Here is a 15,166-nt window from a genome sequence, read left to right on the forward strand (position 1 = left end):
CCAAGGCGGGGCAAAAGTGAGCTCGTACGAGGCTATGGCCTGTACCATGCGCTTACTCAGGTGTGTGTGCCGTGACAACACGTCCTGGCCAACGTGACGTAAAGACGTCTGACTCATCCAATAGTGGGAAGGCGTGCATCCGTGCTTGCCCGCCGTATGGCAGGTTGAGATGATGGATCAAGTTAGGATTCCCTACAAAAGCAAGACGCCATGTGATGCTTGCAGGCTTGCAGCTCAACGGACCTGCAACTTCATCATCTTGTGATCATGGATCATAAACCGTGAAACTTGTCCAATCACGAGTTTTAACTAGTGGAGAATGAGCATTGTTTGGAGTACAGTAGCTGGCAGCACGTTAGCCAGATCAGTATTTCTGGAACATATGAAGCTCTGGCAGAGAGAGTTTTACTTGACAAATCAATGCTAGTAAGCTACGTACTAGAAAGAAGTACAGGAAGATAGTATGTCACAAAGGAGAAGCACGTGCATACAGAGAGATGTGCATCCACTCAATTGCGAGTTCCACAAGCAAATGCCAGCAGCCTGTACCACTAACAAACTACGAGAGCTGATGCACTGCAGAAAAGTCAGGAAAGAGAGATCATGAACGCCAGCTCACTAGCAACTGCTGCATTAGAGCAGCCAAAACGGCGCCGGCCGAGATATTGACCACGTTGACAACATCATTGTTCAGCTGCATAGAGAAATATACGCGTTTTAGCTTTGTGGGGAACTCCTGGTGTCAACATATAACAATATAATGCGCAGATAATGTGACCCTGAAAAGTAAAGCAAAAGAACAGCTTGAATAGGAGTATACATCAATGCGGATGACACTATCCTGGCCATTATTGTTCAGGAGACACGAGTCTACACTAATTCTGTTAACCGAATGTTCCATATCTAATTAGCCTGAGATTTTTACTTGACACACCTAAAAGAAGAGGGATCAAGAGTGCTGTACAGACATCAATGATTCTGGGGTTAATTTTTTTTCTTCAAAACCACATGCCCTGGTGAAACAGAAACGTGGATATTAAGTTGGTAGATTCTGCACCCGCAAGCCTCGACAAGATGCGTTTCTGGACTATGCATCAATTGGTACAGCCAATACCAGAAAATAGGCCCATTAATTTATGTATTACAATGGCATTTGCATTACGCCATAGGCTGAAATATCATTCAGGCCTTCATGAACCTACATTACAGAGACACGCACCAATGAATGGGAATTATATGATGGCAACTACACCATGACATACGCTGAAAAATGCCCGCCATCATTTAGGCTACAAACGACCGAGGAATGCATGTTGAGTACAAAGAGAGGACGATTGTCCAAAAGAGAAAAATATAACTGGCACATGCAAGATTCTCCTGTTTGAAAATTTTCACTATAGCATTGGGCAATTTGTGGTCGTTGTGACGTCTATTCTTATTTTTCATAGCTCTCAGTTTTACTCTGTTTGGTAAATCGGATTAAGTTATGCTATTCAATAATTGTCTTCTCACATTTGATCTAGTGTGTTTCAGAGTGCAATAATATAAGAGCGTTTCTTACACTAGTGTAGTGTCAAAAACGCTCTTATATTATGGGACGGAGGTAGTATTTATCAGTACAGTTACTAAGCTCCCAGGAATTACTCGCCTCTGGTTAATCGAGGCTTTGGTGGCGCTCGTGGCCCCACCTGAGTTATTGATCGGTTTAGTCCCTTCGCTGCCGTCGCAAGTCGCAACCGTCCTATCGAATCCTCTTCAAACAATCCATATCCATTCCTTCCCCTGGAGCCCGATCCCCTTTCCTGCCGCCGCCGCCGCCTCGAGCCGTCGAGCGTCCACTATCAGCAGCGATGAGCGCCCCCGTTCCCTCCGTGCCTAAGCCCAGTCTTTCTCGATGTCGCCTCGCAGCCCACCTCCCGGCCCTGCTCCTCTGTGTTGTTGTGTCGGTCGCTGTACCATGCCCTTGCAGGTCGACGGCATTGGCGTCCATCATGCAAGGCAGTATGCTTGAAAGGGAGGAAAAAGAGATCTCCACTCCACTCTGCCTCCCCCTCTCCCTCCGCCCCGCGCGGTTCCAATCTGGTTCCCGGGCCAGGAATCGAGGATGGGGAAGAACCAGGCGTACAAGGCGATGCAGTGGGCGCGGCTGGGTTCGTCCTCCGGCGCCTCTCGGCGAAGGGGAGGAAGACGGCATGGTCAGGCCCCTTCCTCACCTCCCCTCACCACAGATACTTAATCTCGCGTCACCACCCTTACTTCCAAGCTCACAATCCACCTCTGATTGTTCCCCCCGCAAATCCTATTAAGATCTTCCGGAACGTCCATGTCGAATCTTGCTGTTTGTAGGTGCTATTCTTTCCCTTCTGATGAGGGGACTTTTACTAACGAGGGCCGTCACAGCCGGACGGTTCATTTCATTCTCCAGAGTGGCACGCGGTGCGCTTGGTCAGCCTCAACAAGACCCATACCCTCACGTGGGAAGAGTTCAAGAAGGAGAAGGTATGTGCGGCGGCCCTCGACTCGCTCTCTGCTGGCTTTCTTGGTGGATTTAGTTTCTTCACTCTGTAATTTTGTGTGTCCTATCCACGGTTTTATCCATGCTGCTGCACTGCTGCTTAAGCTCTGCGATGTGTTATTTGTGCTCCTATTTTATACTATTAATGTATGATGGATGCTGAATTTCAAGCATACTGCCTTGTATGTGATGTTTAAAAAATGTGTAAAGAAAGATAGAGAATGCCATTTAATACGTGATTGCTCAATGTGTTGTGTCATGTTTAGTAGGTTATAATCTATCACAAGGTTGCCTTCATGTTTCCATTGCCAGTTTATCTTCTGAATACGGAAAGACATGAAAAAGAAAAAGGAAAAAAATATTGTACACTGGCACAATAAAGAGATTTGTCTTGATTTATATATATTTTTGGATCTTAATTTTCTTCAAGGGCTGCTGAGAAATTCAGGCGTAAGCACATGAGAAGAATGGGGCTAAAGTAATTATTTATTGTGGGCATGCGTCTCCTTTTACAGGCTTTTACTTGCTTCATGTTCCATTGGTTTGGTTGGCTACAATATGTGTCATGTCTGATGAATCAAGTGGCCCTCCATGATTTTGGATATTGGTTTTGATCTGATGAATTTTTGATAATTTCAGTCTAGCGTTGCTCCTACGCTCCCAGCCATGGAACCATTAGATGTATGAATTTTTTTAGGAATAGATTTATAAATTTAATTTATTAATACTTGCTTGTGAAATAGCTGATGCAATTTTACTCTGAAACTGAATATCTTTAACCTGACATTTTGATTGATGTAGGTTAGATGATAGTAAGTTAGTGTTAAACTGTTAATTTACTGACTCCCTTGCTGGAGGAATTAGCGTCTGCTATTTTAACTCATGTATGGAAGAGCACATCTGCACTTCTATCGTACTTATAAGGGTCACATTTACGATATTCACGATTCCAGGTTTACCATAACCTGAAAATTTTACCAACTGGTTTGTCTGCAGAGTCATTAGGACGGCATGATTGTAAATGCAGGTCCTATGCATCAGAAATTAGGGATTATAAGTTCACTTGCCAAGTTGATATCGGAGGATTCGATCAACAACCAATTAGTTTGAGGTATAGTTCTGTAGTTAAACGTCAGCCTAAATTAGCATCTGAGATAATTACAGCCATATCAACTATAACCTGTTAGGCACGTCCAGTGACTGAATTTTATCTACGAAGGCAGGAGGTTCATGTGGTGAGGAAGGTGTGTTGTTGTAATCATTGGACCCCTTGCCCACAGGGGAAACTGGTATCTTTTGGCGGATCTTTGCATGTCCAATCCTACCCTAATGCAGCCCTAAAAAAAAATCCTACCCTAATGCTGGTTCACTCTATCGAAATTGGTTGCCGCGCGTGCCACTGCAATTGGTTGCCTCAGGTTTGCTCTGCCTCCACCACCTTCTCCTTTTCAGTAATAGGCGATGGATGCTTTTGAAAGGAACTGAAACATTACAATTGCTTCTGCTTTTGTATTTGGTTTTATATATGTGCTCATGTGCAATACTGTTCTGATCATATGTGCAAATGATTCCTTACTCAATTCTGGTCTTCTCTGTAGAGCCTTTGGATTCGTTGTGTGATGACAATTTCAGGCCAAAAAATACATTATGGCTTCATTCGTTGAGGAAGCGGAGAGGCTGCAGCTACAAGTGGAAGGACGGTGTGCGGGCTTCTCTGCAAAAAAGGCTAATGCGAAGCGCATTCTATTTCCCCAGTCTGTTGTTCAACAAAGTTGATTTCCTGCTTGATGTGCTCTTGACTTTTTTGTTTTGTATTGCTTCGTTGTTTCCGTCGCTGGTGTTTTTTTTAATATACTCAAAGCTTAGCTAATCTGAAGAATGAACCTGAATCAATTATTGTGGAAGTATCACCGGCAACCTTTTGCTCAATCTTCTAATGGAAAACTTCAGTTTGTCATGGGATGTTTTAACTCGACATAGACTAGCCATGTGAAAATTGTTTGTCCTACCGAAATCACTACAATTACTTTACTTTGAGAGAACACTACAATTACTAAGTGCAGAAAAAAGGGGCCTGTGTTGTATCGGGTTGTGGGCACCACCCTGGGCCTAGCTGTAAGTGGGTGGCTTCTTTGTGGAGGGCTGTTGGGCCCAACCACAGGTATGTGTGGTGTGTACGGCACTTTTTGTTCGATGTTTTTTTTACAGGAGTGTTCGGTGTTGATATAATGTGCACTGCCAGTGGGGATGAAAGACCTTCATGTCCGGGTGCGTGTACTTTTTCCTAAAACACGCACATATATAACTAACACTGCTTTTCCCCTCATGTCTAAATCCTGCCTCCAAGAAAAACGAGAAAAACACTAAGCCCAACATAATTAAAGCCCACAACTCAGTGACCAGCCAAGATAAGAAAAGAAAAATCAACCCTACCAGTGAAGACGGCGCGGCAAAGCGTGCGACAGGTTCTAGTAGCAACTAGATTAAGAACAATCTAGCCAGCCCAAACACTCAGATTCCAGAAGGAGTCCAACCAAATAAGATTATCACAATCCATCACAATGCCAAAAGGAGACTTTGCCTAGTTACTTGCAGGCAGGCCAACTTGGTGATGCAAATATGAGGCTAAACTTTCAACAACAAGAGTATAACAGTACACAAAAGCAAACACAGCTTTACTGGGGAAATTAAGGCCTTCTTTGGATTGCAGGGATACGAAAAATGTAAGACAGATTGATGTCAACTACTATGAATTCTTACAGGATTTCGAAACACATGGATTTTATAAGAGATGTCTTTGGATGGTGCAGAGGTAATAAACACAAGAATTTTAGAGGATTGAGAGAGAGTAGGGAGATAGAGTGCAAGTGCATTGGACTTCTCAAAGGAAAAATAAAATGAGGTTTGAGTTCATGCTGTGATTCCTATGGAATGGAGTGTATAGGAATGGGTTCCATAGAAATTTGGTGAACCGATTCTTATGATCCAAAGGGCTTCTATAGAAAAAAAAAGCCTATCTCTTAACAACATTGTATATAAAGCATCAGCATTCAGCATCTGAAAGTTTAGGCTCACCCATTCAAAACCTTCCTTATCCTGCAGTGTTGCGCCAATCAAACTCTCGCCAAAATTTGCAATCTGGGATGCAAGAACACATAGCACACTCTGTGGTAGATTTACCTGTAAAACAAATCATTTTTTTCCTTTTCAATAACCATATTCCTGATTTACAGTCCAAGGTAAAGAAAGTACAATAATTACTGCCACTTCCATATCAAAATTGTGATTACTATCCTCCTAGATGCCATATGCAAGGAGCTTAACATTGCAGGTCGTATGCTCCCAACATTGCTCTAATATGTGTTCTAGCCATTGACACTATCAGATTATAAGAGCATGAGATAGCAGGCATATAAACAACATGACACATGCAAGTCTGAGTACAGTTAAATAATTGAAGAAGATGTCCATAGTACATAATTTTAAAAATTGTTTACCTGCCCCAGAATATAACCAATCCCTGCCAGAAACATCGATGCTAAAATTCCAGCAAGAGTGCCCTCAACACTGACTGCACCTTCTGTACCTCTTGGAACAACCTTAAATGTTGTCACTAGGTACCTACTCTACAAAAAGAACAGAATTGAGCTCTAAGTATCGTATTTGAAACTTTAACAATTACAGTTTATTAAGTTTGCACAGGTAAGCACCAAATAAACCATCAACTACCTAAAGGTCATGCAAATAGAGTGGTAAATGACCAGGACCTTACGTTGTTCTTCCATATGCCTTCCCTATTTCACTGGAAACTGTATCACTGAGTTTAGTACAGAAACTTGCAACAAAGCCAAGTGTCCAGAGTTCCGCGAATGCTCCCCCGCCCACATTATATACTGATAGGAGAGCACAGACACAACCAGCAGCACTAGAACCAATAACACTACCAGGACCTCTCCTTCCTCCTTTTTTCTCAGCCACTCCCAAAGCTTCTTTTTGTTTTATCTTTAACTTGGTCACTGCTGTGCCCTGCATATTAAAAGCAAAATAAATAACCTAGACTGATGATGTACTAGGATTGACATGATGGATACAGCAGATTAGTTGCCTTTGTCAGGTAGTGCAACCAGCCTAAGGAGGGTCATGGAACTATGTCCCACAATCGACAGAACACATACATCCATAAATTTAGAACTGCTTGCTTTCCGAACAGGCAGTGGAAGTAGCACAGCAAACATTGCTTATCAATGAACAGAATAATCATACATTGTGATTATTTATTTTATGGCAATACATATTTAAATAATTTCACAGGAAATACCAATCTCAATTCTCCTTAGCAAGGGCAAATCATAAACTGGAGAAAAGTGCATCTCTTATGCACAACCTCCACCTGATTTGAAGATTAAAACATGCGTTGATCACTCATTCATGATTCATCTGTGGTTCTAAAGAGCAGAACAAATAAAGGAAGTTTGGAAGTTTTGGCAAAGTCTGGATTTCCTAACTGGCAAGATTGCCAAATCAAGACTATCCCTATTTCAATATATATGCAGCATGCGGAGAAGAGCGACCCCCTTACTAGCCCATTTCTCTCCCTATAGCAGGGGAGGTGAAACCTTCCCTTCCAGATTGCTGGCATCAGGATGATCTACCTGGGTGAATGTCACAGCAGCCTGCACCGAAAATGGCATTCTAGCTTTCTAAGCATTTTGGCTTGCTGTTTGCATAGGCTTTGAAAAGGTTCTGTCTCCACCACTGATATACAGATTTGCATGGGTACGAAACTAGAGTAATTCAGATTTCCGGTCAATTCATGTACAAACTTGAGCAAGACAGAAATATGAAACTATCTTGTCTGTAATCAAGTCTATAAAGCTAGTTTATCTCTTACAATTTTGACAAACTTGGCTGTGGGAAATTGCTATTTTGCATCAATGCTGACAGACACCAGAAAGCACCAATTTCCATTACCAAGGCTAGGCAATTCGCTAGAAGACACCCCAATCGCTAAAATAATATTTATTGGGCAGGGAGTAGAGAGAACACCGATGAAACATGTCATATTAAGAAATGAAGATAATCGGGCGGTGACAACCCCTCAACAGAAATTCTAAACCGTGACAAAAACGGCATTTCTGAAAATTTTCAGATTTATCACAGCACCTCAGACATGCAATTCAAAAACACTAAGCCTGTCGGTGCGAAGCACCAGCCGGCAACGCAGCACCCGATCCACTCACCACCACGAAGTAGGCGGCGACGAGGAGGTAAGCCCGGGCCCCAAATGCGCGCCAGGTGAGGGTGCCGAGGACGTAGGCGGCCGCGATGCCGGAGGCGGAGAGGCCGGAGAGGAGCAGCGGCGTGCCCGCGACGAAGATGGCGGCGTTGGTGGTGGCAGCCGAGCTCCACGTAGGCGGAGACGCCTGGAAGGCGCCGGCGACCGCGTCCCGGAGGCCCGCCGCCGCGGCGGCAATGTCCGGTAGAGCGCGCGGAGGGGCAGGTGACAGGTGGCGCGAAACCCTGCTCCGGCGAGGGGCTAGGGGCAGGGTCCTGGGCGCGAGGAGGGAGGGAGAGCCGGATGGGAGGAGGGGACGAGGCGGAGAGGAGAGGGGGCCGTGGAGCAGCGGCAGGAGACCGCACGCCATTTTCCGCCGCCGTCTAGTCTTTTTTTTTTTAGACTCGCCACAGTCTCTAGTCTTGGACGCCTTCGACTCTTGTCAACCGTACGAGACTCCTCAGCACGCATACCACTAAATACGCCTTCGCGTATGGTTTGTGGTAGCGCTTTGAAGACGTCTTCTGGTCGGGTTTACGGAGTAATGAAGGTGCGTTTCCAGTTAGGCATGTCGGGCGTGGGTATAAAACATCGCGCCCCCGTCCAACCCTGGGCGACGCCGCCGCCCGCTTTCTATTCAAACCCTAGCCGCCATCGCAGATGGCGATCTACGTCTCCCAATTCCCGATACGTTTCGTTGGTGTTTTCTTCCGAGATCTCGTGCGCGTTTCTTGCTTCTTCTTCTTGCTGCCAAGTGATGTTTGGGTTATTGCGCAAGGGCTTTGAGCAGTTCATGGCATGGTTTTTGCCTGACGCGATGAGATCACAAGTTATTTACCATCCCTTCTGATGGCAGCACCTCGTTCATCTCTCTCCCTTTCGTTTGATGATGGTTGTATGCAATTAAGCAAGAAAATTGTGCCGTTCCGAGTTGGTTTTGGTATTAACAATCTGGTGCCTTTTTGCCCTCGTTTACTTTTCACAAAATCTTCCGTTGCCAAGTGATGTTTGGGTTATTGCGCAAGGGCTTTGAGCAATTCGTTGGCACTTTTGTGCTAATGCTGTGAGATAAAACTACATGAGATCCCTCCTGATGGCAATTTGGTACTCAAGTCTTATCTTAGTAAACGACATGGATGTCGTGCTCTCTGCAGTTTGTAGATATTTTGCGCTGTTTTTCTGTGTTGTACCTCTATAGCATCAGAGAGTGTTTTTCATGAAGCATTAGACGGTGTAATTTGTATGGACTCGTATTTCTTCTATTCAACAGAATATTTGTGTACTGTTGAAGTGCAAGTCGACCAAATCCCACTGCTACTGCAGACCCTATAACACACTCCCTTCGTAAACTAATATAAAAACGTTTAGATCACGAAAATTGTAATCTAAACACTTTCATATATTAATTTACAGAGGGAGTATCAAATTGGTTTAAAATGAAGATCACTAGCAGAACTCATTTGGCAAACCGGCACATAGAGAACTACTCCCTCTGTTCCAAAATAGATGGCTCAAGAGTCATCGTCATCTATTTTGGAATAAAGGGAGTATATGACACAAAAATATGGAGGAGAGTTTTGACAAAAGCCTACCACTTTAGGGGTTTACGTCCCACTGAACTATCACTTTTAAAAATGACTAAAACCTATCATTTTTTTTATTGTGACAAAAAACTACCACTTTCGCATAATGGCGCGTTTAGTCAATTTTGTTTATTTTGATTGTTAGGTTGACCGTTATGATAGGTGGGTCCCGCATGTCAGCATCATCCTTTTCTTCCTCCTCCTCTCTTTCTTTGGAATTTTAGCAAACACCTCATGTGCACCTCTACCGCGGTGGAAGACCTGCCTTTCCAACAGCACGAGGCCGTTCGTCATGTTGCTACACACGGCGGCGAGCTCTGTCACGGCCTCCATCTCTCCGTTGAGCGGGATGGGCGTTGCATCGAGCTCCAACCGCTAGCGGCTCGCCGGCGAACTGCAATGACCACACCGCCAGTGATTTTTTTGTCGCCCGAACTGCATGCAGTCGTTGGCCGTACTCCACGCCGCCGTTTGCCGTACTGCACACCCGCAAGTGCCACCCTTTTGCCGATGGGGGTGGAGCAACTGCGCGCGTGGTGGGGGCCCTCCCCCTCTGCTCGCCGTGCGGGTAGGGTGAGAGAGGTTGGTCGGGCTATGTAGCTTGCCGGCGCGTGGATCCCGTCGGTGAAGGTCGATGGGGGAGGTCGAAGTTGATCCCCGTGCCGCGGGGGAGGTGGATCCGGCCATCATGGAGGCGGATCCGGTCTGGGCAAGGAAGGCAGAGGAGCGTGGCCTGCACCTTCTGGTGGCGAGGGGAGGTACGCGCGGGGCGGCGCGAGGACAGAGGTGCGGGAGCTGGGGAAGTTGCTCACTGGGTGGTGCGCGGCGGCGCCTGGGAAAAGGTCGCGAGACCGGTGAGAAGAAGGCGGCACTGGGGAGGAGGCCATGAGACCGGTGAGACGAAGGTGGCGTCACGGAGGAGGCAACCAGGACGGGGAGGAGGCCACTGGGACGGCGAGAGGAAGGCTACGCTGGGAAGGAGGCCACCAGGGCGGGGAAGGAAGGAGAAAGAAGATGGTTGACGCTGACATGTAGGGTCCACTTGTCATAACGGTCAACTTAACAGTCCAGAGTAATGAAGTTGACTCTCCCGCCACGTCAGCCTTGATAGACGGGCCCTGACTGTCATAAACGCATTTAAATCGTCTAAACAGGCCATTATCCAAAAGTGATAGTGTTTAGTCACAAAATTAATGTTTTTTTTAGTTTTCGGTCATTTTTTAGAAAGTGGTAGTTCAGTGGGACGCAAACCCCTCCCCAACGAAAAATGCACACTATTCCCTCTTTTCTATCGAATCGGTCATAACCACTACCTACGTTCCACAAAATAGTACACCACAAATAGGAGCTAATGAATAGGCCTGCGATTCCGTAGAAAGACATCACGACCCCCTGTGGGAAAAAAAGAATAAAGTGATAGTTTTTTTGTCAAACACTACAAAAATATGACCTCATACATGTAGGTCAGGCCCAAACCTACAAATCAACAGTATGGTGTTCTTCTTGCATCATCTATTTATCCCACACCAGAGCCAAATAAACTAACCTAAGCGTACCATGAAGTTGGTTCAGTTCCAAAAAATATTTCCTTCAGTTTGATTGCTTCAATGTTGTGAGCTGATCTCTCTTGCTTCAAACCGCATCCGACACACACTATGGTTGAAAGGATCGATATGGTTGACTAGAGGGGGGGGGTGAATAGGCAACTAACAATTTTTAGCTTTTCTTGACCAAATTAAACTTGGCATCAAAGTAGGTTGTCAGATGTGCAACTAGGTGAGCAACCTATATGATGCAACAACAACAAGCACACAAGCAAGCAAGGGATACAACACAATAAAAGCTTGCACAAGTAAAGGTAAGAGATAACCAAGAGTGAAGTTGGTGGAGACGAGGATGTGCTACAGGAGTTCCTTCCCTTTGAGAGGAAGTACGTTTCCGTTAGAGCGGTGTGGAGGCACAATGCTCCCCAAGAAGCCACTAGGGCCACTGTATTCTCCTCACGCCCTCGGACAATGCGAGATGCCGTGATTCCACTATTGGTGCCCTTGAAGGCGGCGACTGAACATTTACAAACAAGGTTGGGCCTATCCCCACAACTTAATTGGAGGCTCCCAACGACACCACGAAGCTTCACCACAATGGAATATGGCTCTGAGGTTACCTCAACTGTCTAGGGTGCTCAAACACCCAAGAGTAACAAGATTCGCAAGGGATTAGTGGGGGGGATCAAATTTCTCTTGGTGGAAGTGTAGATCGGGGCCTTCTCAACCAATCCCTAAAAAATCAACAAGTTTGATTGGCAAGGGAGAGAGATCGGGCGAAAATGAAGGTTTCAGCAACAATGGAGCTTGGGAAGGGAAGAGGTGGTCTTCTTGGGGAAGAAGACCCCCTTTATATAGTGGGGGAAAAGATCCAACCGTTATCCCCTCTCTCAGCCTGCGCGACGCGGTACTACCACACACAACCGCGGTACTACCACATAGGGTTGCGGTACTACCGCTGCAGGGTGCGGTACTACGCTTGCGCGGTAGTGACCAGATGAGGGCCTGTTGCACAGGGCAACAAGCGGTAGAACCGCCGGAGCGGTATTACACCGCGCCCCTACGGTACTACTGTAAGGCAGGTATCAACTGGTAGTGAAAATGCACAGAAGTAATAAATTACTTCCATAACAACTTCCGCTGAGGTTGGAACTGTGCAAAAGTGCGGTACTACCGCGTAAGGGCGGATGTAAAAAATTACATCCGCGCCTACATCCGCATGTATCAGCTTCGGGGCTGGAGGCAGCGGTACTACCGCTACCTTGAGCAGTACTACCGCAGGCCACAGAAGCTTTAGCATTTGGCTGCCTTCATATCGCAGAGACATGGATAAACAGACGGTGCTCCATCGAAGCGAAGGAAAGGTGGTGCAAAGGAACAGATGTGTACATGTTGATTCCCCCTAACCTTTCCGAAGCGGACCCCCTCTTAATAGTACGGCTTTCCTACGACTCAAATCCACCGAAAAGAAACATAGAGAACAACCGTCTTCGATAGGCTCTGAGGGGCATCGAATCGTCTTGTGCCTAGACATGAGATATCTGAAATGCTCAATGCACACGATTAGTCCACAAATGCACTGTCATCAATCACCAAAACCACTTAGGGAGAAATATGCCCTTACAATCTCCCCCTTTTTGGTGGATTGATGACAATACGAGATTTGCGCATAGAGATATAAAATGAGCATAAGCAAGCCCAAAATCTATAAAATATGGACAGGCTCCCCCTAGATGTATGCATTCTATAGATATGCTCTGGACTGCAAAACACACACACTAGGATCAACACTCTCCCTATATTTTATAGACAAGGCAATCCTTGCAACAAGATAAGTGACACTAAGCATGGAAGCAAGGTATAGCAAGTGAGCATGATGAAAAGGGCACAAGACAAAATAAACTCACAAGCTACTAATCATACTTGACAATAAAAGGATAAGAGTGATGGCATATGTCTCACACCATATGATAGAATAATTCTCCTGGTCTCACACGCAAATAACACAAACCAAAGCAATGACGAAGGTTCAACGAAAGCAAGGAGACAAAACAAAGTACTCGCAAATCCTACACTCTCTCCCCCTTTGTCTTCGAGACACCAAAAAGGCAGAGAGGACACCTAAGACACAAGTGATAGCTCCCACTGTAGTGATCACCCAACAATCTCCTCCTCGGAAGCAGCAGGAATGGACTCCTCATATGACTCAACCCACTAATAGCCCTTCTTCTTCATCCATGTAGCCTCAGGTGTGATGGTCTTCTCAGACCCACTTAAGACATGCTCGCCAAGCTTCCTCAAAATCCGCTTGTCGCGCTGGCGACTCTCCTTCTGAGCAACGTGAGTCTGGTATTTCCCCTTGGCCTGCATGCAGAACAGAGTCTTTACCCTGTCCTTGAGCTTCAAAGCCCAAGATGGCTCAACAGAGGGAGGTGCATACTCCTCAGAATTGTCCTCCTCCTCCTCAATCACATCTTCATCAACATCCATGCGGGCAGCCTCTGCCTCAGCCCGGGTAGTGGTGTTAGCCCACTTGTTCTTCTGCCGCAGCTTAATGGGCTCATGGCGAAACCAGTTGGGAGCATGAAACTCCTTACCCGGAAAGAGCTTCTCCCAAGTCTTCTGAATCAAGAGGTACAAATAGGGTCCATAGATGTGAACCTTACGATGGAACAAAGCAGACTGAAGCTCACACCACATGATGTGAGAGACATCAAGTGGTCCAGGTTGTTGAAGACGCGCTTCCTCACAAATAAGCATCATGTCCACAAGATAGGAATGCACCTTGTCCTTGTTGCCCATGCGAGGAAAAAGTGAGTTGCGGAAGATCCGGTGCATGATGTCGAGAAACGGGTTCAACACATAAGACTTCTTGCCATTGGGTAAAGTCTTCTCAACAAGGTAGGGCTGAAGCTTGTTCTTGGAAGCAGACTCTGGGTTGGCATGCGGGCGGATACCAACGGGCACATCTAGCCCCTCATTACGAGCGTGCAACAAATCCATGAACTCCTTCCACTCAGCAGTCATCTTCTTGCCATTAGTCATCCAAGTCATGCTCCGCTTCTCATCCGAGTGGAAGTGGACACAAGCAAAAAACTGAGCCATAATCTCTAGGTCATAGTCAAGATGGAACATGATGATCTCCTCAATACCAAACTGCTCCACCAAATCCAGAGGCTCACCAAAATATGCCTGGTTCTTCCTCAGATGCTCCATGTCAATCCACTGAACGGGTACGTAGATGTTCTGCTTGGCCTTGATCACATCTAGGTAGATGAGATTTTGTTGCTTGGTCCAAAACAAGTCACATTGCCCCTTATTTGTTCTCGAGGCTTGATGTAGGGGTTGAGCTTCCTTCGAAGTTGAAACTCTGCTAGAGGCATGTATTCCAAGCTGACAACCGGCTCCTTGATCTTGGTGGATGTTGTCTTGAAGTTGCGTGTTGGAGCATTGGACCCCTCGGGAGCTTCTTGGTTGCGAAGATGCTTTGAGCTCGTATCACGGCTGGGATTCGAGTGCCTAGCGACGAAACCGAAGCCACCACCTATGACACACAACGCAAACACACGAGAAGAGCGGGAAGGATTATTGCAAAGACCAAGGCCAATAAACGAAACAACTAGAAATGAGATTGGATGTGACAAAACAAAATAATTTTAAGTCAAGCGGTAGTACTGTAACTGGGCACGGAAGTAAAATTTTACTACTGCTCTGACCATGGTAGTATCGCAGAAGCCAGCGGTAGTACCGCTCGGCGCGGTAGTACCGCGTTCAGGGCGGAAGTAAAATTTTACATTCGCACACCGGCAGTAGTACCGCTCCAGGCGGAGCGGCAGTACCGCATGGGGCGGAACCCGCACGAACGGATCTGAGAACATCCATAAAGAGAAATCAGTACTACCGTTGATCAAAAACTACGTTGTTGTATCACACCAAAGAACATATCTACTGCACAAGCACTCCCCAACTATCTCCTCTCGCAAATATTTAGCCAAAAATCACAAGACCAACTCATATTTCCCCCAAAACCTAGATGCAAAAAACGAGAGGCAAAGAGAGAATGACTAGGGGAGATACCGGGGTCCATGGCAAGAGGGCGAGGTGGGGAACGATCCCACCGGTTGAAATGAGAGGAGAGTGGCCGGAGACGGAGATCTGGCAAGGTCCTTCGGTGCCGTTCTTGGGTAGGAGAGAGAGACGTGAGGGGAAGAAGAGATGAATGGGTATGGGGGGTTGGAACTCCCCCTGC

The 15,166-nt window shown here is 46.1% G+C and overlaps 1 protein-coding gene across 1 annotated transcript; it reads right to left on the reverse strand.

Annotated features, from left to right (window-relative positions):
* Positions 1-288: 288 nt before the first annotated feature.
* On the reverse strand, positions 289-8,234 carry LOC123079115 (protein VTE6, chloroplastic). The gene is made up of 5 exons (XM_044501792.1): positions 7,756-8,234; positions 6,288-6,541; positions 6,013-6,136; positions 5,591-5,695; positions 289-694 (listed from the first exon to the last, which is right to left on the reverse strand). The coding sequence occupies exons 1-5, from the start codon at positions 8,158-8,160 to the stop codon at positions 602-604; spliced, it is 981 nt and encodes a 326-aa protein (XP_044357727.1). The 5' UTR covers positions 8,161-8,234; the 3' UTR covers positions 289-601.
* Positions 8,235-15,166: the final 6,932 nt, after the last annotated feature.

Source organism: Triticum aestivum, chromosome 3D, assembly GCF_018294505.1.
Source record: "Triticum aestivum cultivar Chinese Spring chromosome 3D, IWGSC CS RefSeq v2.1, whole genome shotgun sequence".
In the NCBI taxonomy this organism is placed as follows: Eukaryota; Viridiplantae; Streptophyta; class Magnoliopsida; order Poales; family Poaceae; genus Triticum; species Triticum aestivum.

What these genes read in the sequence shown, in the direction of transcription:
- LOC123079115 (XM_044501792.1), bottom strand. Translation starts at nt 8,160, where the DNA reads ATGGCGTGCGGTCTCCTGCCGCTGCTCCACGGCCCCCTCTCCTCTCCG. An exon ending in AAGGCATATGGAAGAACAAC is followed by an intron (nt 6,137 to 6,287) that starts GTAAGGTCCTGG and finishes TTTGTAGAGTAG; the next exon opens with GTACCTAGTGACAACATTTA. An exon ending in TTGGTTATATTCTGGGGCAG is followed by an intron (nt 5,696 to 6,012) that starts GTAAACAATTTT and finishes TTTGTTTTACAG; the next exon opens with GTAAATCTACCACAGAGTGT.